The sequence below is a fragment of the Myiozetetes cayanensis genome, unplaced genomic scaffold (genome assembly GCF_022539395.1).
Source record: "Myiozetetes cayanensis isolate MyiCay16 unplaced genomic scaffold, myiCay2020 scf1, whole genome shotgun sequence".
NCBI classification, from domain to species: Eukaryota; Metazoa; Chordata; class Aves; order Passeriformes; family Tyrannidae; genus Myiozetetes; species Myiozetetes cayanensis.
In genome coordinates, this window is record NW_026086604.1 from 135407295 (window position 1) to 135432000 (window position 24706).

At 37.1% G+C, this 24706-nt stretch overlaps 1 protein-coding gene across 2 annotated transcripts in view; it reads right to left on the bottom strand.

The window, feature by feature from the left end:
- MPP7 (MAGUK p55 scaffold protein 7) overlaps positions 1-24706 on the bottom strand; it is a 149567-nt gene that overhangs the window by 89908 nt on the left and 34953 nt on the right. For both annotated transcript variants that reach the window (XM_050311413.1, XM_050311405.1), the window contains exons 3-4: positions 18244-18408; positions 4460-4578 (exon numbers count right to left, since the gene is read on the bottom strand). In XM_050311413.1, the coding sequence (XP_050167370.1) occupies positions 4460-4578; positions 18244-18280 (156 nt within the window). In that variant the 5' untranslated portion in view covers positions 18281-18408. The remainder of the gene's footprint in view (positions 1-4459; positions 4579-18243; positions 18409-24706) is intronic.

A 24706-nucleotide genomic window follows, 5' to 3' on the forward strand; every position in this document is an offset into this window, starting at 1 on the left:
GTAGGGGAAGCTGCACCACACGAGCTCTCAGGAACACCAAAATAACCTGCAGAGCTCTTCCCAGGTGAAAGTTTGGACAGTTATCAGTTAGTCTATTCTCTAACATAAAACAAGCCATGAAACCTTACTGAGATTCTCTGATTCCTATTGTAGATGCAAAACTCTTCATCCTACAGAGGAACAGTTTTTTTCATGGAGTTTGTGTGTAAAGCCCTGGGTAAAAACTGTAAGTTATATACAAACTTGCCTTTGAACTAGGCTTGTACTACTCCAGATTTAGTACATCATCTGCAGGTAGTTGATTTTATCACCAAGAATATGTCAAACCAATCCCTTTTGCTTTGCCCTAATCAACTCAGTTTTTATAAATATGATCTTTCTTTTTCTCATTGCCAACAAGGGAACCACAGTATACTGAAAGCATCTACACTTTCATATTGAAAAATGTGAGTATTCACACTGAAAATTTCCACCGCTTCTATACTAGAATGACTGTCAAATTTGGGCTATGTAATCACGATTCAATTTGCATGCCAAAGAAATTTCACCAGGATAAACTCAACTGGTTTATTTTTTGATAAGTTTTTAGCAATTGACATGGCCAAACACTGGCACATAGAAACTACTTTCTTAGAACTTCAAGCCAAGTCATATCCAGGTGAAAATAACAGAAAATTAGCACAAATAAAGGTTTTGAAGGGCCAGCTACCAAAATACGATGCAGTCATAATAAAATCAGACTGGATTGACCAAATATTCCTTACTTTTCAGTAAGGATAGTTTTCTTTTTCAGTGCCACATACAGCTTTTTGAATGTACAAGCTCTTCCCTATCAAGAGAAAGAGCAACACCACTTGCTGTGGCTTCTTTTTCATAATGAAAAGTACAGTACTGAGTTGGCCAAAAACAATCAGTACACAGCAGTTGGTTATGAAATACTTCAGTAGCTGCCCAACAGAAAAGCTTACTCAATTCCTGAGCATTACATCCACGACCAGAAATGTTTAAGGCGGCAGCGCAAGCAGAAGCTTCATCCTGGAACTAAACAGACAAACAGTAAAACGTGTCTGGTGCACTAATAGCAAGCAAACACACATGGAAATTCTTGCAGGTCCTCTAAAAATAATCTAAAAGAGTAGTTAGAACAGATCTTTATTTTTCCTTTCTAAAAAATATCCAAGCTGAGCACATGTGTACTATTTCAGGTACCAGCTATGTTAGTGCTCAGAACTGCCCTGAAGGATCTTCTCTTCATGTTTCTATGCCATAAATCTCTGCAGAATTAATGAGATCTCTGCTACCTAAAAAGTAATGAGATGGCTGAAGATTTTTGGTAGGACTTGAGAGAGTCATGTAGTAAGACAAGGAAGTAACAATTTGAGGGAAGCAGAGACAAATTTCAAACACTATCCAGAAACAGTTTTCTCTTCCAAACTGTCAACAACAGTTGTGATTTCCCTCTTCTCTGTACTTTGCAAGCTAAAATCTAATAAACAGATTCCTTTGTTGAGAAAAGGGACAGCAAGAACAGTTGCATCAGTGTTTGCTGGTTTTACTTACTACAATAGGAATGTACTATAGGGAACAATCCAGTATTTGCAGGGGAATGGACTGGATGATCTAATACAACTTTTCCATTTCTGACTTCTTAGAACAGCTCAGGCTGATCCAAGTTCTCAAAGAGAATTCTGTCCAACAATACTGAATGAAGAGAACTCTAAGGCAATGTTTGGGGCTTTTTTTCCTTCCCTTTATCTTTTCAATAATTAGAGAGCCAGAATAGCAAACCGTGTGCTATAGAATACAACCATACAGAAAACACTATAATAATTAAATACTCATAAAACTTGGAATATCTGTAGAAAAAGTAGAAAGTTCATTTTATACTTTAGCCTTTCAATCAATTTGGAGTATTTTATCCATTTTATAACTGAAATTATTAAACACTAAGTTAAGAAGGTCAGTTTAGAAATTTTTAATAAGCAATGTTAAAATACAGGAATATTACTGTCTAATTAGTAGTGTACACACACTCATTTTCTTCATAAATGACCCATACCAGGATCACAACATCCTTGGCTCAAAGCTAGTGCACGTTTTTCCCTTTTTTTTTCTTTTATTACAAAATATCTGTCATCATTCTCTGCCTGAGGAATTAAAAATATTTGTCTTCGCAAGTACAGTTGACTTTAAGAAGTTACTGCTAGGAAAAACAGTCTTTCAAATAAGACACCAGAACCCAGAAAGAAAGATTTGGCACTTCTGAAGTCTTGTAACAGGGAAAAACTAAGGCAGATGGGGTTCGTTCTTCTGCTCTTACAGCTCTCTTCCAAAAAGGCTACGGACTGCCTTCTCTGAAACTTGATAGGATACTGAATAAATCTTCTGAAAATGCATGAAAGGTCAAACAAATACCGTGAGTTTCACATACAGTTAAGCCCATCTTGAGGTAGTTATATGAACTACAGAACCTTTTGAAAGCTCTTCATATCCTACTTTACACACCTGAACTCCACAAAAATCAGAATGTAAGGTTTGACAGTCTGACACGCACTTGGGTCAGACCAGATGCTCTTAAAAGTCTCAATTCTTGTAATTAAAAAACTTTGTCTTTTAAATTAAATTAATATGCTGTATTAAAAAGGGGGGAAATAGTGAACACTAAAGACACAGTTTCAAGATTTCAAGAACTAAATCTATTTTAAGATAGTGTGAGGCTTAATAGGACATTAAAAGAACCATCCACAGAGTTACATATATGTTTAGTACTTGGATGTCCAGTGTACAAGATAAATAATAGAGATGGTTGGAATATTTCAGTGTCTTCTTGTTGTAATTGCAATAAAGTGACCATTCATTGATCACCTTTCCCATTTTTCTTTTCTGTTAAAGTCAGAAAGTCCAATCCACCCTTCAAAAACAAACAACATGGTAACTAGGGTATGCAACCAGGAGAACCGGTAGGAAAGGCAACTGCTCCAAACTGAGAACTTACTCCAAGTGAGTAAACCACTTACTGCTGTTCTATCATCGTCTTCTTTTGGAATAAAGGGCAAAAGGGAGTAAGTGAAGGAGTTTGAAAAGGTTTAAGTTTTGCCTCAATAGAAAATTAGAGGAAATATTGAAGTGTTGATGTTTCACAGATCCACACTCATTTTCTAGGCAGCCTTCTTTAATTCCCAACCCAGAACTAATTCAGCAACTGACCTAACATTTTGCTTAGATGCACACACTGTCAGCCTATATTAGAAAGAGGACTGGTGTTCCTCTTACAGCGATCTCCTGAGCCACCTGCACAGAGAGCTGCAGCAAAGCAGTAAGGAGTCTGGGAATCAAGGCACTTCAGAAGCTTCGATGAAATTCTTTAGGCAAGCAAGTATGGTCAAGCACTGTTCCACTGTTTGCTGGTTTTGCATATCAACTGCCAGAGAGTACTTGTGTTTACTTTTATATGCAAATTCTCAGCTATTTTGAAAAGTATCAACACATACTTGGCCAAGTGTCAACATTATATCATTTTCCAGAATAAAACAGCTGAAAGAAATGGAAAAAGGTGATTCTTTCAAACCTACTTAGAAATAATCCCAATTTTCAGCTCCCTCTAGATCAGTAACTGACAAGGGTAACAAATTCTGCTCAATTATATATTGTCTGGATATGTTAATGGCACAGGTTACTACCATCTACCGACTCATTTGAGACCTCAGTTTTCTTCCATCTTGAATCAGCTCTGCACTGGTGACTGAAGACACACTTACCACTTTGTAGGAATGGAATGTTTCTAACCAGCTGAGTGGACCCATTTTTCTGCTATAAGCAATTTCAACATTATCAGCGTAGCTCTGTGTCCTCCCATGGCACGCCTTGATTTCTTGTTGCTGATCATTTTCATGGCACAATACCTTACTTAAGTATTCGTCCAAACTTATTTTAGGTTGTAATTCAGGCCAGCATATTTATGTGCAAAACAATATTAAATGGAGGCAAGCCAATAAAAGAAACAGCTTACTAGAATTTCAGTTGACTTTGTTAAAGGAAATTATTTTAAATTAATGTGGCTACTGAACTCTTGCCATACTTGACCTCAGAAAATATATTCCTTCTAATTTTTGCTGTGAACATTTATTTATTTAAGCTAAACTCCAGGTCTTGAATGTTGACCATAAAGAAGTCTCAGATTTCCTGCTACTATTTCGTACTCTTTTTTTTCTAAACAAGGGCAAACAACATATGTTTGCTGCATTAGCATTACACTGCCAAAACATCACTCTTAAATGAAATCATCTATGTATTTTTGGTAGAATTTTATTTAACAACTTCCACCCCGACAGAAACAGAGTTAAAACAAGGCTGTTTTGTTTTCACTGAGCAACAGTTTGGTCACTGGTTTACTAGATGGCGCTCAAAACATTTTTCCATATGCTCTTCTCAAAGAGAATCTGACTTAAATGTGGTTTACCTTCACCAGTGAATGAAGGCTTTTTTCACCAAACATATCCCAGAGGAAGGTCAGGTCTTCCTGGCTGTCCACATGTGGCTGCAGCTGGGCTGGCAATGCAGCCAGCAGCTCGTACAGACCTATAAAATGAAAATAAAACACAAAGTGTAATCTTGGGGTGATCTCATTAATTTCACTTAACAGTTCTGTGTAATTGGCTGCCTGGAGCATGTCATTTTAACTGAACAGGGAGTCTGGAGTATCCACCATAACACTGACTTGTAGAACCAAAAGGAACATTTAAAAAAAATTACTAAGAAACAAGTATTAGCAGCGTACTTTTTACCTTGTCACAGTACATCCATATATATTTGCACAAGGTTATGCAGAAAATTCATAAAGGTTTTGAAAAAAGGACAAACCCAGAAAAAAACATAAATTCCTTTGCTTAATCGTTATTCCATTTCCCTTGATGTTAGCCAAAGAGTGAAATGAGTCATGAATAGGAAAAACTTCCTTAAAAGAACAGAAACTGGATAGGGTGGTCCATTAAAAAAAGGTTCGTGGTTTCTCTAAATATTTCTTGCTAATATATTGCTTAATACTTTTTTCAATTCTGTGTTCAGTGGGGATCCACAGCAGTACAAGAGCAGCTTCTCTGTTTCTCAGGATTAAACCTTTAAAGACAGAACCAACAGAGTTTTCCAAGACACGCATGCACACAGAAATATTTCAGTAACACTTTTAATTTGCAGGTATTAGAGATCCTCCGTAGGCTTCGAGTAGTTGCTGTTCCCAGTTATTTGTGGCACAGCTCACCAGCGCTCTCCGAGGGGCAGACAGTAGCACACTGTTCCACAGTAGCGTACGGCATGAAATATCCATCGTGCACACAGGCCATCAAAGCTCTGTCCAAGAAATGTAGCAGCGGTGTTTGCAGCAGTCCTCTTTAGGGAGGTAACCTGGCACGAGTTGATATCGATTCATAGCACATGTTTAATTTTCCAGTGGGATTACTTGGGGTAAAAAGGACAAAATGCCTTTTTCTCCTGTCTGCTGTCTACAAAAACACCAATAGTCTCCCGGGATCCAAGATACACGGTCCTGTTATTATTTTTAGTCAGAGTAAGTGCTGCTGTTCATCACAAGAACAGATTTACAACATATTCTACTGGTAAAAGAACACTGTTGTAAATTACAGGTTACCTATTGTTATTATACTTATTATTTCCCTAAAACTCATGATTTGGAATATTTATTAGTAAATATAATTTCACAACCTTTCCAGACACTGCATATCCCTTTCAACATTACATACAGCACCTTTGGGATCTGATTATTTACATTTTCATCTTTTTACTGCCTCTCAGTAAAATATTCTGGAAAAAAAAGTTCTTTCCAAATACATTCTTTCTGTGGTCCAAACATTTCTTGGTGGTTCATATTCATTTCTCTTAGAATCTTGCTTTTATTTAAATATGTTCTTGTTTTCTCTTCAGAAATACTGCAAAAAGAAGATACAACTCAAACCACTACAATTTTGCAGACAGAAAAATAGACCACTGAACTCTGCCTAGGAAGATGCAGTCAGAGATTGAGCTGACACCCAGAGAACAGAGGTTTGAATGGGACTTGTGGCTTCAACTTCCCAGACTACTAAAACTTCAAGAACTTAGCAGAAAGAGTTATTTTTATCACATAGTTTATGCTTCAAAAACATTTTCATTTAGAAAATACAAAAAGTGTTATTTTTCTGTCATTTAGAAAAATTAAAAAATTCCTTTACACTCATCCACTTTTGTTACTGTAAATATTTCAGTAACCTTAAAATAACCTGAAGGTTGTTAGAAAATGGAATAGGAAGTCCAATGTAAGCTTGCATTGTGGCGTAACTGCTTAGGAACAATTCACGTTTACCATTCAGAAGAAAGAAAACAGTAACTTCAGCCACTCCCTTCAAATAAAAGATGTATAACAGAGTAAGCTTTCTTTTCCTTCATCTGTCAGATCTGCTTGAATTCCACATATAAGCAACTATAAAACTATTCTATCCTTGTAAGTTGCTCCTTAAAGCTTTGATAATCAAATCCCCAGTGAAAAATAAAACAAAAGTTCGTGTTTCCTGATGGATTAACTGTTAGTGACACAGGGTGAGGCTGAATCTGCCCATAGCGAGTTCAGGTTTTACACACAAAACTCCCAGAGAGAAGTCCCTCCTGCCAGGACTCAAGAAGTGACTAACCCTGTGGGTGCTCACACACATGAAGGTTTCCACATCTGGCTCAAAAGTTTCTGTGGGCTTCACTTATTCACACAGGTCTGAACTGACCCTTCTGGGAAATGGGTGTCCCCGTCCCCAGGGTGCTACTCCAGCCTCGACAGCAATGCACCCAATCCCTGCAACTCTCCTGGGGAAGGGGAGACAATCAACAGATGCCGACTGATTTTGTCTGCAGCACCAGAACCCAAGGACTGTGTAATGCAGAATGCTGGAGAACGCCACGCTCTTGCTCTTCAGACTCCTTGAGAAACTGAGCACTATGTAGTCAGGAGTTAAAAAAACAACTCAATCCAGGAACCAAATGAAAATCAGGCAGCAGGAGGACTTAGTGAATTTACCTGGGGAAAACAGAAAGCAAAGATCTAGAACATGTCTGTAGTTACATTTGTGTAATTCCAGATCATCTGACTCAGCTACAGCCTCCTTTCAAACCAAAGCTAATGACAGAAGAAGGTATTAGCACTTATAAAGCTTTACCTTTTCTCTTCTTCCTTCTTGTTCCTTCTGCAGATCAAATTTTTTCAGATAGGTTTTCAGACTATTATATATAAAGAAAGTCAATATGTGGATCTTCTACACACACCTCCAAGTAAAAGGTTATTTTCACTTGAGTCTCAATTACATGAGTGAAGAAACAGTGAAAATTGTGGCTGGCATGTGATTTTACCAGCAAATGGGATATAAAACAAAGTACTTTTCTGTTATGGACAGGGACAAAATAATTTGTCAAGTTACTGTAACCTCATAATGAAGTTAAAACAACTACATTGGTAGCTACACATTGGTCTAATTTTTCCAGATCTGATAAATTGTGACATCCATCTTTCCAACACCTGAAGGTTGGTAGCTCAAATCCCTGCAGCCCTGTAAGGTCTCACTGTACAGAGATGCTGCCATGTGGCAATAGAAGTAATCTGAATTTCACAGCAGATAGAACTTTAGCCCAATCTCAAATCTCCTGCAAAACTTCTAAATAGCATCTCAGGTGGTTCTACCACCAGAGACAAAGGCCACTGAAATAACTGCAAGTTTCTTGCTGGTTTTAGTACTGCCAGGTTGTTAAAACCAGGGGTTTTTTTCTTCAATTGTTTCAGTAGCAATTATGAAACCTGAAGTGATGCCACACAGAACACTTGATCACTTCTAAAACCAAAATTTAACTTTCAAAAAGCTCATAATAAACCCCTTCAATATTCAGATGAATAGTTTGGCAAATTAAAAGCACATTTTCATTGCATAAGCCACAGAATGAGGTGTATCAGCACCTTTGAGCTGAATGCTACCACTGCCTGCCAGGCCATGGTTGTGCTCTTCCCCTCAGTTCGATGTTTATCTTGAAGTCCCACCTCCTAGAGTCATATGACTTGCATGGACCTCACATTTTTTGAAAGATTCCCACACTTTAAATAAACACAACAATGAGCTTTTTTAAAAAGTATCTAGAAAATGTATTAAAAAAATCACGAAAACAACAAAAAAATCCAATTGTTTTTAATGCCTGATGGTGGCAACACTGAAGAGTGTCCTGGGGGAAAAAATTGCTCTTATGATACACTATTGCTATTCTACTTAGGTTCTTAAATTTTTTTTAGTCTAGTTTGCCTACGTTTAACCAGTATCTATATTTAAAAGGAATCATGTACCCACTGGGATTTACTAGTGTCAAAACCCAGTAAACATGACTCACAGAAGAAAAACTCACTTACTTTGATTTTTAAAAGCAGATCATGTATTTAAAGGTCCCAGAAGATCTGAGCATACATAAAAAAAATTAACATCGCATCTAAACATGGAGATGTAAGACTATTATGCAATTATAAGAGGGGAAGTAAGTCTGGTCCATTCCTACAGCTTGGTGGGGGAGAGGGGGAACCCAAACCAGATCACAATGTAACCATCCCTGGACATTCCCAGATCAGTGAAACAGAAGAGGAAAAAGGGCCCTTGCCAAATTAAAAAAGGTCACATAATTGAGTGGCAGTAATAGGAGTCAATTCCAGATAAATGAGGAAGCTCCCAGTTTTAGATACTGGTATGCTGCTATTTATATTCATGTTACATAAATTAGGTACAGTAGCTAACAGTGCTGTGAATTCACTAAAAGCCTACAGCATGAGAACCTTACTAAAAGTAGACCAGTATTGCACAAGGGAACACTATAAAACTGTTGTAAGAGTGGAACGAGGAGGGGGTTTGAAGATACTTACAAAGTCTATTAAATCTGATTACCTGATTCAAGAAAAAAGAAATTTAGAAGTAATAAATTAACACTGGGGGTACAATACACTTTTCATAAAATTTAGTTCATTCAAGAACAGTGACACAGGGAATTAAAACCCACTGACTAGATAACCTTGCCTACAGATTTAGTCCATGTAAACTACACGCATGTAGATAATATAAGTACACATACACAATCTAAAACTAAAATTACAACAGTCTGCCATGGAAGGAGAAACTACCCTGAAGCTTTGGACTTGTTGCAGCACCAAATAAGATAAAATAGTAGCTGCAGAATAAGGCTTGCAGCATTCAGCCAGCTACAACTAAAGTAATTTCAAGGGAAAATCCAGCTGTGTTTGAAAACTCAACACTGTCCCTGCTTAAAAAGGCAAAAGATAAATTTCCATTTGTTCTTTTAACACACTTAAGCAGTTCCTGTCTTCAGAGTATCTTCAGCTTTTTCTAAGCTTGACTAATACAATTTAGTTTTATTCAAGGACTAAAATGTAGAATAATGGCAATTCCAATTTAAAAATGTGTACCTTAGATTAGCACATGCAATCCGATTTAAGAGTAAGCAGCAATGGAAAACTTTTAAATCAGAAACAACAGGACATAAAAGATTTTTCCAGTTTTAGAAAATTGCTTCCTTTGTAGTGTTATATTCTACAGAAGACAGCTTGTTCCTAGGAGGAGAATAAATGGCTAAGCAATTGATGAAACTGTTCCCGTACTGAACCACTCACACTGCAGATTCCAGATGCTCTACATTCTTGACATCAGAATGGAAAAATTTACTGTTAGTCTAGAGAAATTTAATATCACCATTCTTGTCATATCCTTCATAGCTTCATTATTAGGACAAGTCTGTGGAAGCTATAAACTAGTGCTAAATGATAAAAAATATGGTCTCTGCGTTCCATCACTCTTGCATATTACACGAAAACACCAACTTTGTTTTGGTTAGTGTAAGGAAAGAAATGGAGATAAATGGATGTGCATTTGCTTTCGTATGCTAATTAATTTCCTGAATTAGCATTCTGAACGATGATGCCAGACTTCAAATCAAAAATTTTTACAGCAACTGAGGGATAATAAACACTAAAGAACATATATCTAAGCCCAGAACAACACTGTAAAAATTTATTGTATTAATAAAATGGGACACACCAACCTTTAAATTTTCCACTTTGTCAAAGGTAAAATAATCAGCACGATTTGCTGCCATTTATAACAAGCTGACATTTTTTCACATTTGAAGTGTACTTAATAGTTCTACAAAGGTTCAGGCAACACTTGCCTTACACACAAGCAAACAGCATCACAGTAGAAACACTCATTCTGACATGCTTGTTGTTATACAATAAAATCAGTCATTAACACCAAATATTAAAAATTATTTAATTCTGAAATTTGAGATCAGTGTTTATGCATAGGTTCACATAAAAACAGATGCAGTACACATACATGTTGGATAGACACACTGCACTGTCCTATCAGACTCCAGTTATAAAAAGACCACTATGTGCTCAAATTTATGTGCTACAAAAAGCTCTTTTTTTTATGTTCTCTTAAGTAATTCCACTCAATATATGGGCTTCCTGACACTGCAAAAAGTTAAAGACTAACAATTTTTCTTTGCAGAGTGATTAATTCATTTCAGCATGTACATTGTTTTAATTTTCCAGTTTAGTGCTTATGCAAAAAAAAAAAAAATTACAATTTTCAAAGTTCCACAACACCGAGTAACAAGATAATAATGACATACAAGTGATCGACATTTTGGGAAAAATATCTGTTTTGATTTATTTGTTAATTCACAAAAAAAAAGGAAAATGCTGAAATCCTTACAGATGGCATAGCAATACAAATATTAGTGTTATGTATTTTTTCTAATGAAAACAAGAATTTTGCTATAAGTGTTTTCAAAGAACAAGATTACATATTCACTAAGGGTAATAGTAGTTTAACTTAAAAGTTGTACCTAGTTTTTAATTCCTCCAAGCTATAGTAAAGTTGTTAGCCCACCTTAAAACAATGTTATGACAGAAAATGTTGAAAACGAGCAATCATTTAAGCCCACCACTTTTAAAAATATTATTTCCTTCAAAATGGAAAAGTCTTTAGTTTTGGAACTTGGCTCCCGGAGCTAAAGAATCCGCAGTTGTTTGAAACAGTTATTGGTCTTTTAGGATTTGTCTCAACATGTGTATTTCAGATTTAACACACCACATGCCGTTAACGTTCTGATGTGAGTTAAACAGTTGATCTCTATTTGCATCCATATGGGGCAAGACTGTTGCTGCAAAGTTCTTGCTTGTACGGCTCATCAGACTGCTTCAAAATTGAAACCCCTCAAAACTGAAGTTACTGGACACTATGTCAACATAGATACCTTCAAAGTTTATAAAATGTACTTCATGAGTTTTCAAAAACTGACCTATTATCTGCAAGAATAACATAAACACATACATAAAACTGATTTAAAGTGACCCATCAGGCACAAATTAACAAGCAGCTTGTGAAAAACTCATACAAAGTTTTCATATTTAAAAAAAAAAACAACTCCTGACTCCTCCAATGAAGCCTGCATACCATGACACCTTGAATAACCTTGACTAATTGACTGCTCCTTTCCACAGACATCAGCTTGGCAAGTCTTTAGTATTTCTATCTAGATCTTCATCAACACTGGAGGAGGCAATAGCAAGTACCTGGCAGGCAGTCAGGAAACAACTCATTCCAGCACTAGGAAGGCACTGGGCACACTCACCATGTTTAACTCTTTAGTCACAATTTGCAAGGTTGTAAGAGATTTGGCAGTGGGGAGGGGTGACAAGGAACACTAAACATGGCATTTTATATCTGCAAAAGGAAGACACAATATCTCATTAAGAGACTGAATAGCAATGGAAATCAAGACTATTTTCAACTCAGTTGGGCCTAAAACTAGTGGAAACACCATTTGATTACCATGTATCTCAAACTTTTGGGTGGAGGCACATGCTAATCACATATCTCATACTGGATACATGTCCTGAGAGTAGAAGAAAAAGTCCTCCAATCCTAGGCGGTATTGATGCCCCAAATCAAGTCAGTATATTATTTCAGTGCTGTGATTCACTGTATGACTGAGTTTAAGGTTTAACACTCAAAACATCAATCAGTCATATATGTACAGACAAATACACTTGATATACAAGTTGATAAAGGAATAGAGGAATACACAAAAACTTAAAGTCAAGTACATTGACAAGCTGTGAAAGTTCTCCTGGAGAGAAGGTTGCATGGAGACCTATAAACAATCTTCCAGTACGTGAAGGGGGCTACAAGGAAGCTGGAGAGGGATTCTTCATCAGGAACTGTAGTGACAGGACAAGGAGAAATGGGTTCAAACCAAAAGAGGGGAAATTTTAGGTTAGATATAGGGAAGAAATTCTTTACTGTGAAAGTAGTGAGGCACTGGAACAGGTTGTTTAGAGAAGTTGTGGATGCTCCATCCCTGGCACTGTTCAAGGCCGAGGCAGGATGAGGTATTGAGCAACCTGGTCTAGTGGAAGGTGTCCCTGGCCATGGCAGGGAGATTGGAACAAGATGGTCTTTAAGGTCCCTTCCAACCCAAACCATTCTAGGATTCTACGATTCTACATCTTATCTTGAAAGCAAATTTAGGAAATTAAACTATTTGAAATAATTATTTCATAGTTTATCCTTAAAATTAATATGTTGTATTGAGGTGTCTTTTGTGTGTTGTTTTTTTCTCTTTAAACCAATGTGTTATTTAAAAAAAAAAAAAATCATATTTAAACCTGTGTGTTCCACAACAGGCAACTAACAGCTCACTGGGAAGCTTCTCACTACCTCTTAGTAGCTCTAAAGGGCCTTCAGATTAACAGGTTTGGTTTTATTAAGTCAGCCAAGACTTGATGTGACGTTGGGCTGAGAAGACACAGAACCTTCTATCTGACACTAAATGCACACAATGTGTAGGCCCTGTAAGTTAACCTGGGTGCTGGCACAGCTACACCGCAGCGGGGCAGCACGGCAGAGCGCTCTCAGCAGAGGACACCTGGCATCACTGGAACTGCCAACCATTTGTGTAATTATAGCTTTTGGTCCAACCAACATTTCAGCCTCTGGTTAGAAACAATGCAGGCTATTTATTGTACTTTCAAATTCACTACAAAGCTACGCACTGCTCGACAAAAATGAAAAAACTGAGTAAAAATTGTTTCACCTGCCAGACCATTTGAATTAAATTTGCATCCAAGAACTGTAACACTTTTAAAGAGTTTACCATCAGTAAATATAATTACGCACATTTTCTGATTCCACACCGCTGAATCAGTCTAGCATAATATAAAATAATAACACAAAACAGAACAGTTTAACAGTTTAGAGAAATTTCATTTCACTTTGAACAAGTTTTCCAACAGTCACCATAAATGTGCTGATACCAAAATAAATACCCTTTCCAACACCAGCAAGTTATATTTTAAAAAATTAAATCAGATCACAATTAAAGCTAGCCATACACCTCATACTTTCCCAAATCTTTCATATTAACATTAGCCGAAAAGCCACTTAATGCCTCTGGCAGATGGAGATGGGGAGAAATCAAGAATGTACGGATAAAATATTGGCTCGATTTATTAATTCAGTATAAATTTTGTCTCAGCTAGCATATCCATTTTCATGAATATCTAACCATATCTGTGCATTTCAACGTTGTGAGAAATTTTAGTAGCCTTGCAATGGTGAGGCAGACGAAGGCATCATTTACATCCTGCCCTTGCTGCAGCTCCCCGTGCCTGAGCCGTGAGCAACAGTGTGAAGCTGACAAGCAAAGGCTCTCCCTGTGCTCTGCTTCCTCCACGGCACAGCAGCAGGGCAGCAAAGGCAGTTTGGAGCAGGATTCAGTCACCCTGCAAACCTCTGCCCTGGCAGCCTCCAACGGAAGAGCTACTCCCAGAAATCTTTCCTTCATCGCTCTCCTAAATTACCTTTCTCTTCATCTCATAATAATGAACCCAGATCTTTGGCCACCATTTTACGTTACTACATTTTTCAAACATGCTGTAAAAATGGAACTCCCTGATTTCTATCTCCCTCCTTGTCCTGAAATCTGCTTTAAAAGGCTAAAATAGAAATTTTAGCACTTCAGATTCATTTGGGTTTTTTTCCCTGTAGATGTTTCTGCGTCCCCCATCTCTGCTCAGCCAACTACTTCACTTTTTCTTCATATTATTAGTGCTTCTTTTCTTTCTCTCCACCTTTTTATCCTTTTCATTATCAAGCATGCTTAGAAAAAATCCTGTTGAATCTGGCAAGGTGATTAAAATGCATTAATATAGTAGTAAATAAAGGGAACACAACTGTATGAAAACAGTAAAAGCAAGGATGACACCTTTTTATGTTCAGATGACTGCAAAATCGTCTTTGAACTTTGCATTGCCTGCAGTGGTCCAGCGCCACTGGGAGGTAAATCCATATGGACTATGGAGCTACCACATCAATGTACTAGCCCAGCAAAATATTTCCACCAGCATTCAGTACATTCACATCAGCAGCACTCAGCTTCAGAAGTCAAGGTAATTCTTAAAGAATCACATAATACACTACTAAAGATGCAGTTTGGAAAAATATCTAACATTTAGAACAGATTTCACATATCTACTAAGTATTGCTACAAAACAGAGAAGAAAACATCAAAAACTGGAATATTTTGAAGGCCATGTGAGCTTACAATTCAGTTAGTAACAAATGTGCTGGGCTTTTTAAATTAAAAAACTAACATGTTAGTTTTATAGTTTGCAATCTGGCACAGTGCTTGCTCCTATACGTTCTCAAAAAGAAACAAATATAAGCCCTGCATATTTTCTTTCTATAATTTACAATATTCAAATTCAAGAACTGCTTCTGACTTTCACTGTACATAAGCAATTTCACACAGTTTTATTTGGTGGCTAAACTTGGCCCGTAAATATGACTTTCCTGCTGACAATACATGAATCAAAAGCACGAAGTCTGCTTTGCACATTGGTGCGCTGGTTTTTGAGGACAAACAGAGAAGCATTTTTAAATTCGTCACTTAAGCAAGCTTGATACAGCGTTGAGAGGAAAGAAATCTGTAACAAGTTTACGATGTTTTTCACATTAAAACAACACTTAAAGCATAATGATGTCATCTTGGCTCCACCAAAGTCAGCAACAAAGCTGCCATCTACTAATGTGAAGCCAGAACTGCAATCTTAAATCTTCCTAAATATACCAGACAATGAATGCCAGATCTCACAGACTTGCTTTACCTGCAAAAATGCAGGTCTTCTTGCTCAGCCTTCAAACTCTACTTGATGGGCTTGCACACAGAGGTCGACTTCTGCAACACAGAAACTAATGAAAGTGTCAGACACAGCCCCAGGCATGAGCTCAGCCTCCCATTCACGGTGGTGGCTTTAAGATAATCTTGACCTGACACTGACAGGACTATAAACCTTAAAGGAGGATCACACAGATGCTATAAACAATGAGTAACTTTTTTTAATTTTTGTAATATAAAAATAGGTTTTCTATATGGCTAATGGAGAGTGGAAGAGAAAGAAGCATGTGCTTATACATAAGCCTTTCTCCTCTGTCTTGAAGTTAGTGGTAAGGAATAAGATTAATTTAAAAGTCCCTGTATGAATACTTCTAGTAGAATGTGTTTTAAACAAAAGATTGCAAATAGTGTAGCCATGACTTTGATTTACCATAGTTCAAAGTCTGGTAAATGCCTCTCAAAACAGATTAAAGAAGCACAGTCTGCGTTCAGAAGAATATACAGGTTAAAATATGGTATAACAAAAGCATGTATAAGTATGTAAGGAAGCACCTGCAAGTACATGGTGACACTTCTAATAAAGGCTGCTGATGAAGTAAAGGCAATGTAAAATTTACACAAGCAGGACAACATTTAGTCTGATCAAATACAGCCCCTCATGAACACTATCCTGCTTTTGACACTGGTCTGATGCTTCAGACTATATTAAAATAAAAAAAAATAAAATAAAATCATTAAAGCTCCCATACTGGTAACTGAGTGTCCAAGGGTCATGGCTTGGCAACTTTTGATATTCACAGATGATGCATTTCTGTTTACTAGTCCTCAGTAAACTCTTTTATCTGTTTTTAAATCTAGGTTGACTTTTATTTCACTCACCATTTATCAGACACAAAAATAGGTTCAGCTGCATTTTGTTTGAGTGCATTTAAAGAGAAAAGTCTCAGCAAATAGACTGAACAAGGTTGTGTCCCTTCCCTAAAGGTCCCACTAAGTGACTTGCCAACTCCCCAGTGCCCCAAAAAGACCCCTCATGGACTAAAGCAGTTTCAACTACATGGCACAACACCAGTCTGGAGGGTGAGAAGAAAACCAGCTTATCCACCAAGAAACAACAGAGGTAGGGAAATCTTTATGTTTCACTTTTTTTAATCTAAGAGTGAGAGGAACAGCAGGAGAACTCTGATTGGAAACCACCCACACCATAACCAGGGTAGAAAGCACAGTTTGATACAACCATTCAAAAAATGCTTAAATGCCTATCAGCCCCCTTCAGGATGTATTGTAAAGAAGTGGAATAAAAAAGAAATTACTCTCTTTTCACTCCAAATGTATCTTTTTATTTAGAGAAACAATTTACAACTTGCAGCAGAAAAAAGATTGATTTAACAAGTGTTCTTTAACAACAAGATATTAATTGTGTGTATCATATTTTACAATAGATTTCACGGGACCATGGAGATACCTGAGCTTTACCACACATCTTAATTATTAAGGGTGTATTAGCAGCATCATATTGATTAAATGGCTCAGTAAGACATATTTTTAGAGGCATTTTAACACACACAATTTTAAAATTTGTATTTTTTTCCCCCCACTTTTTGGAGCCTTTTTCTTTCTTTATTCAGAGATGATGTTCACGACTATTATTTTTGGACATATTAACATTCTTTAAACGATATAGAAGTAATAATTTTTTAAAAAATTAAGGTAGGTTTTGAAAGGACACAAAAGACTACATGATAAAGAAAGCAAAGGTCCAGAGTAGACACTGACACATCTTCGAAAACGCAGCTTTAGCAAAGTGAACAGCTGCAACTCGCTTATCTCCGTGGGGGAAGAGGGAGAAAAGAAAGTTATGCAGAGGTAGGATTTGGTGAGGTGACAGTCAAATCCCTTCAACGCAGGAATAAGGAGACAAAAAGACAAACACAACCCTCCCTACCTATTGCAACAAATAAACACACACAACAATTCTAAAGATTAATATTTTCATCTAAGATAAATTTTACATGGGCCTTAGGTATGGGGGGGAAAATCACTGCACTGTACAGTCAATTTAAAGTAAGAATTAAATGCAGTTCCTATATAAATACTTTTTGCATTCCTGACTTGAAATCTGCCTCTTAATTTTCCAAATCCTGCTATTACTTCTTGGGCTTAAAACTACACAGTACAGGGATGGAAAACGGGGGGTGGAAAGCAGGGATCTTAGTATTGTGTTGTAACCTCAGCTGCATCACTTATTTTAACAAACACCCTCGAGCAAAAATATTAACTTTAGTTGTCCCTAACAGAGGGTCAAAAGTACTGTCAGAGAGAGGGAATGTCAGCATAACAAGAAGATGAGATTTAATCTTTGAATATAACCTAATATTGCAAAGAAGGTGAAAACTATGGAAAGCTACATAGCTGCATTCCCACTGCCTGCAGTCAGTGACAGGAACTGGGCTCTGACATGGAAGGCAAGGGAAGGAACAGAACTTGAGACAGTATTTTTCTTCTCCTAATTTGTTACGGAGTTGTCAAAACTGAATAGTCTGTGTTCAGAAATAACTCCACTGATAACTGTAACTCACAGAGGGGATAGTCTAGACTGCTGCGAATATTCAGGCATGCATGATATCATCATCTTTTTTTTCTTCCTCCTTCTTTTTCCAGTTAACATTGTAGAACCACGCTCAGAGGTGAATCCAAATTATTCAGATCCATATATAATATTGTTTGGAGTTGTTCTGTTTTGGGGGCTGGGTATGTAGGGGAATAAGGTGGTGGTGGGATTTTTTTAATTAATTTCTTTTACCTGTGGTGTTTCGTAGATCTAACTTAACTTCAGGGAGAAAAGGTTATGTTTAAAGTCTTAAATTAAGCATGTGTTAAAAACATAATTAATTATCTTATTTGACGATTTCTTGAAATAGAGACCGTAGACTGAACAAATAAGCTCTGGAGGAAGCGTGCAGCCCTCCTTGGCTTGCGTACCTGTGTCACTCCCAGATCCAGTTGATAAGGCTGGCATGATTTAGTCTGCAGAGTGTCACGCAGGAACCTCAAACCAGCACTGCAGCCAGAAGGCAGAAGTTAATTTCAGTTTAACTGCTCGCAGCCAAGCCGTCTACAAAGATTTATGCTATTTCCCAGTTTCTCCTAGAAAGAACAGAAACAGAATTTTACAATTAAGAACACTGTTAAACTGTAAATTACTGCAGCTAGCCAAATCCAACCATTATCATGAAATAAGCTTTTATTTAAGACTCTCAAAACAAATTGCTTCGCACTTATTTATGACTAAGATTTTTTTTTCCCCAGGTGAAACAAGTCTTGTTTTCTTCAGTCTAGCCTATAATCCTACTCTGCATTAAAAATAATTTAACACATTTCTCTCATGTAAATTATACTCTTTAATTCCAGCAGGCCAGGCATTTTGGAAATAAAGTCTAGGAATATTTTATTAAAACAGTGAATAATTGCAGTCACTCAAACTTTGCTACTACTTATCTCAAGAAAATCAAATTGCTTACTAGCATGATAATTTTTTCAGTGTTTCTATTTAACCTCCTTTCAACTGTTTTCAGATCATTTAAAATCTAACATGCAATTTTTATTTGTAATCTGGAAATGTAATCTGACTTTTAACTGGAGTTGTTAAAAGCAGGACTAGTGCAAATGCTTGTCTAAGGTAAATTGCAGTTTGATTCGTAGGGTTCGTGGAGCCATTACCAGATAAGGATTTTTTCTGTGATTCATTACTACAAAATCAGTATTTTTTTAACACATCTTTTTTAATAATTGCACAGGCCTACTGATAGTAAATGTGGGGTCTTTCTTTTAACCACTTCTTGAGGAAAATTCAAAGTAAATGTAAAAAAGTTAAAACTAATCTCAAATATAAGTGAATGCATTTAAATTTAAGTATGTTAAAATACAAAACTGGAACACAAACTTGTGAGAAGAAATTCAGAGTTAAGACTGGAAATGTCTACTAATAGCAGGTCAGAGGGTGATGTGTTTGCAGGGTAAAGGAAGGGAAAGGGGAAAGTAGAAGCTAACAGAAAACAAGGGTTTTCTCCAGATTTCAGTAAACAAAAAGGATCCTTGAAGAAAGAAAGCAGCATAGTTCTGCCTTAGCAAAAGAAAATAAACAAATAGAGCATTCTGCTGCTGCTATTGCTGGTTTGTTTTTTGTTGGTTTTTTTTAAAGCACATTCATATTAATCAGAATGACTTTTGAAGTCATCTTGGCTCTGGAAGTGCATATTTTGGACACATTTGTACTTGGCAACAGTCTTGTGGAAGAGTAATATACAGGTGCTGTAAACACTGTATGCTGTTCAAAATTCCGTTTTGCACCAAAAAAAGTCCCCATGTAGCTAAAAGTATTGCAACATATTAAGGGCCATCCACGAGATTTTGTTTAGTAAGTTTTAAATGTATTACTAGATATAAGCCAGTTGTTAAGTCATCCCTAGGCATGAGCCTATAGTTTAAATAGCGTGGTAACTTTTTTTAAGTTTCTTTTTTTCTGTCCCCTAAGCGTTTACCCAGTGAATCTGGATGGGTTTTTTAAGACAGCAAATACAGCACAAGTTACACTCTGTACAACTTCTTCTAAGATGAAAAGAACCAAGTAAGAACTTAAAAACCTGTCTACTAACACTGTTTAAGAGTTTGGGGCTTTTTAGGTTATAAAAGTTTGTGGTGAAGAAAAAAAGCAAGTTTTCAGTAAAAAGCAGCAGCTTCCAAAAAATTACTTTGACATGCATCAAATCAGCGCAAACTCCATTAACTTTAAATTTAACACAGGGATAAGGAAGTTTAGTATTTCAGAGTGAAAGCTCATCTTATGATGACAAAGTTGTAAAACGTCTTTATGCAAAGCTAGCCAGGGCGCAGTTTAAAAAGAAAAAGAAAAAAAAAAAAAAAGACATCGTAGCCAAGGACACGTTGTCCTTAATAAGGTCCTTAAGAAGGAACATATTCATTTCAGATTAATGCTGCTTGTTTTCTGTTAAACACACAGAGTCCTGCCCCAAGCTCAGTGACAGTCCCCAGTGTGAGCACACCACAGAAACCGTACGAAGGATGGAGGCATTTTCACTTTTTGTATATGTAACAAACTGGTTAAAACGAAACTATTGACTGTTAATGGGACATCTTTGATTTATATGCAGCTTAAAGTAGTTTCATCTATTAAAAAACCCCAACAAACCGCCAAATAAGGCATTCTCATTATAACCACATTAGTATTAATCAAAAATTCAAGAAGAATTTCCTTAAAGTTCACTACAAAATGTAGAAAATCTTGCTGATCTACATACATGCAATGCATTTAAACTCCATCAGTTTGTTTTTCTTTATTTCACAGTAAATCATTCAGAAAAAAAAAAAAATCCAGTTCCTCATTATTTAAGAAACTTATATACAGCATAAAGTTATTCCCCCCAGATCCTAAATATATATTAATGAAAAATAAATGAGCTGATGAAATCCTTACCAGTAAAATGCTTAATATTTTGCTGGAATGGGACAGATATTTTTTTTTTCCTAACGTGCAAATTAAGCTACATTTTTGCAGTGATGATGCTATTTTCTTTGGCTCACTTTATTTAAAATGCTTTGGAAGTTTTTGCCGGAGCCCAGCCATAGGCATTGCTGACTGCTGTATGGAATCGATTTGCTGCAACACAGAAATACCAGCTGTTACAGTATGTCCTGAGAGGGATTACCGAATATTCCTAAATTGAAGTTCAATCCATCTTTCCATAAAAATTAGGAGCCAGGGCCAGGAACGTAACAGCAGTATCAAGTGCACCTGAGGCATTTACAATACCCAGCAGGACTGTTACAACCAGCCTTTAAAAAGGGTTTATTTTTGAAATTTCATTATTCCAGTCGTACCTTGCTTCTATAGATCGCACCGTATCGGGTTCTGCTGGCACCGCCGCCTGGAAGCGGCTGCTCCCGCCCGGCCCTCACGGCTCCCGCCTGACCCCTGCCGGCCTCGGGGGGCGCCGCGCCCGCCCTCCCCACACCGAGGGCAGCGGCTCCTCGGCAGGCCCTGCTCGCTCCAGCCTCTCGCTCCCTTCCTGCTTCTGCTTTCAGTTAGTTAAACCAGAGTGTAAATAACTGATTAAAATGAAGTAATAAAACGCATCATTTTGATTTTTTTTTTTTTTTCTGCCTGAGGTTTTACCTGCCTAACGAAAGGCATCTCTTGTTTCCAGGGCGTTGAGGTTGAACGGTAGGTATTAAAAAAAGCCTCGATGCTTGTAAAAGGCACAGAAATACTTCCACCCGGTCTTCCCACAGCTCCTGCACACCCACACAAGCACAGTCACCAAACCAGTCACAATTCTAGTCACCTCCACCACCAAGTTCATGGCCAGGAGCAGGGCAGAAGCCTCCTGGAAGCACCCTCCCAAACAGCGGAATTCCAGAATTAGAGCTCTGGATCCAAGGGAACCATTTTTCTGAATAACCCACAAGTAAGAGAGGCCCCTCACCAAGGGATAAGGGGATAAATCTTGTTCCCGATCACCCCTGTTGTCTGGTTGACTGGTAAGGATGGACAGAGGCTGTCAGATAATGCAAGCAGGTGAGAGGCAGCTGAAGAGTGCCAAGATGAATGGTCTTCCACATAATTTCAGCTTTAACAGCTTCTTTCTAGCATCCTCTATTGCTTTTGAATGGAAGTGATTCTATTAGTCATGCATACGTTCTCTTTTAGCCAAGTTATTTTTTCTCCAAAAGGTGAGGTAGGAAAGCTGATTTAAATTTGTGTTTATGGCAAGCACCACGCATTTGGAGACAGAACACATGAAGTCTTACTTCTGACTCCCCACCCAAACCTTGGTAAATTCCATAATATTTATTTCTGAAAGGGTGTTTTACAAGTTACTCAATATTTTTGGCACTTTAATGAATATGAATTGATTTTCTTCACATTTGAAAAGCAGGCTGAAGACTTTTGACTGTTTTATGACAGATAAAACATTATGAACCTAGCGATGCCACAGATCAAGGGAGGAGTGAAGGGGTGGGAATGGGACACATAAACTCAGGTTGTTTGATACAAGAAACATTCAACCTTTTTTTCTAAAGGATGCTACAATTATGGTGACTACAACCCTGATTTCGAGAACTAAACCAGAATGCCTGCAAATTGTATTTGAACTACAAGATAGAGATTTCATGTGGAGACAGGAAATTTGACAGCCATTCAGTCCTGTGTTCATTATGGAGCCTCAAGTAATTGAATGACTACAGACATGTATACAAGTCTCCAAAACCTACTCAGCACAGGAAATTGCCAAGGGAGGTTTTCTAGACTGTTTTGGTAGACAAAATCTGAATTGAAAATGGTGTTCTACTCTTTTGGAAGTTGTAATGTAATGGGATCTATCAAATCCTTATACTCTTCTGAGGAAGTTTTCACCTCCTCAATCACACAGTCTCTGACAGGCTACTGGAACCTGCTCGTGGCTCCTGACAGGCTTCCAAAGCTGGTCAGCCACCCTTAGAAGTAGTACAGGCATGCTGGCAACAGGAAACTTCCAGAAATCTTGAACTGGAATTACTACACAGGCAACATGGCACACAAACATGATGGGACTTCAAAGATGCTGCAGAAGCAAGAAGCTACCTCTGACTCACTCAGTAGTGTGTATAATAAAAATTAAGGGTGGCAAAAAATTCTGTGTATAGAGTTCAATTAAAAAAAAAAATAGGAATATCTATGGAACTACCAAATTTTATTAACTAATATACCAAAACACAGACAACCCGGACTGAAAACTGAAAAGGCCAACAGCTGCCTTCACTAACCTTCTTGTGGTCTTGCCATCATATCAGTCTTCAGCCATCAGAATAATTAAATGCTTTTGCATAATATTTTGCTGTATAATGTTCTATCAGTTTTCTTCATTTTGTTTAGGTTATGCCACAGGGATGTTAGAAAAAACTTCACTTTGTTAAACGGCTTTGAGAATCGTAGATGTGAATTTAAACACTCTTAAGCATACACTGAAAACTGCTTGACATTTTATTTATACATTTGTGGGTACACCTTTAACAAATATGCAGTTCAGAAAAAAAATACCTGTGAACTCAGTATATCTTGTAGTGTGCCATGTCTCAAATTTAACTGTGAAGCCCTGATGCATCAGGAGAGACCTCTCTGATGTAAGGTTTCTCCTTATAGGAAAATTTTTACAGATGGGAAAAAAAAAAAAGATGATCTAAATGATAAAATCTATGATTACTAGTACAAGAAGAGAATATTTAAGAAGTCATGTGCTGAAAAACATTAAGACAGAAATGAATACCCCCATCAGTCTGCGGTGGATTTTTCCAGCAGCTGATCAACACCAGGACAAAGTAAGGCTGATTTCCAGTGAGTGGCCATCCTGATTGTGGTGTCAAGGCTACATGTTTGGACCTTCATCATTTTGTTCTCTTCCTCTTCAAGAATCAGCTCTCACTAGACACTTCCCTCACTGGGTCATTAACAGAAAACACACAACTCCAACCACTACCTGACCACACATTTCCAAAAACATGCCAGAAGCTCATATATTGACATCTTTTCTCTTCTGTCATGTTTGACTGAGTTTGCTCAAACGGCTCAGACACGTGAGGGGAAAAAAGAGCACAGCATATGATTTCCTTCCTTTACAACTGCAGCAATAAATAAGTTTCTTCTTCTGGAGAGCATAATCCCGTGGCAATGGAAAAATCTCACTTACCTAAACAACTCCAATAACAACACTGAAACTGGTATCACAATTTTCCTTTCCCAGACTGTTTTCCCCCTAAATATTCCTTCACCCAGAGAGAGAGACTATAGAATAAAACCTGTTTATACAATTGTGAAGTACATTCTTTTAACGAGTCAATCTAACACAGAAAAAATAGAAATAAAATATAAATTATATTAAGATATAAAATAGTAATTCATTATTAATTTATATATTATGATAGATTGGAATTTGAAAATTTTAGACAATTCCTTGCAGCCTGAAAACATCGCCATGCTACAAGTGAAATATTTTCAGTAAGTAGCAATATAATGAAACTTTTTGCAGGTAAGACTTTTTGCAACCTGCACCTTTTCTGTCTTTAACACAAAATCCCCTACATGAGCTCTATCCAGACTCAGATTTTAAATGTCAGTGTTGGAATTGAACACATTCCTTTAAATACATGAAAAAATTCCTTTAAATAAATACACTAAAGCTACCAGTTTAATTTAAAACAGCATCACTGTTGTCGATGTCAGATACCCTTAGACAGACCCAATTTTCTGCAAATAAAATGTACCAACTGACAGAATAATATTAGTTTAATATACTAGTTTAATAAAGCTATTCATTAAAGTGTGACCTAAACTATGTCTCAGATCAAAGGTTGCTCTTTCAGTTTGAGTTACTGGTTTGGGCACACTTTT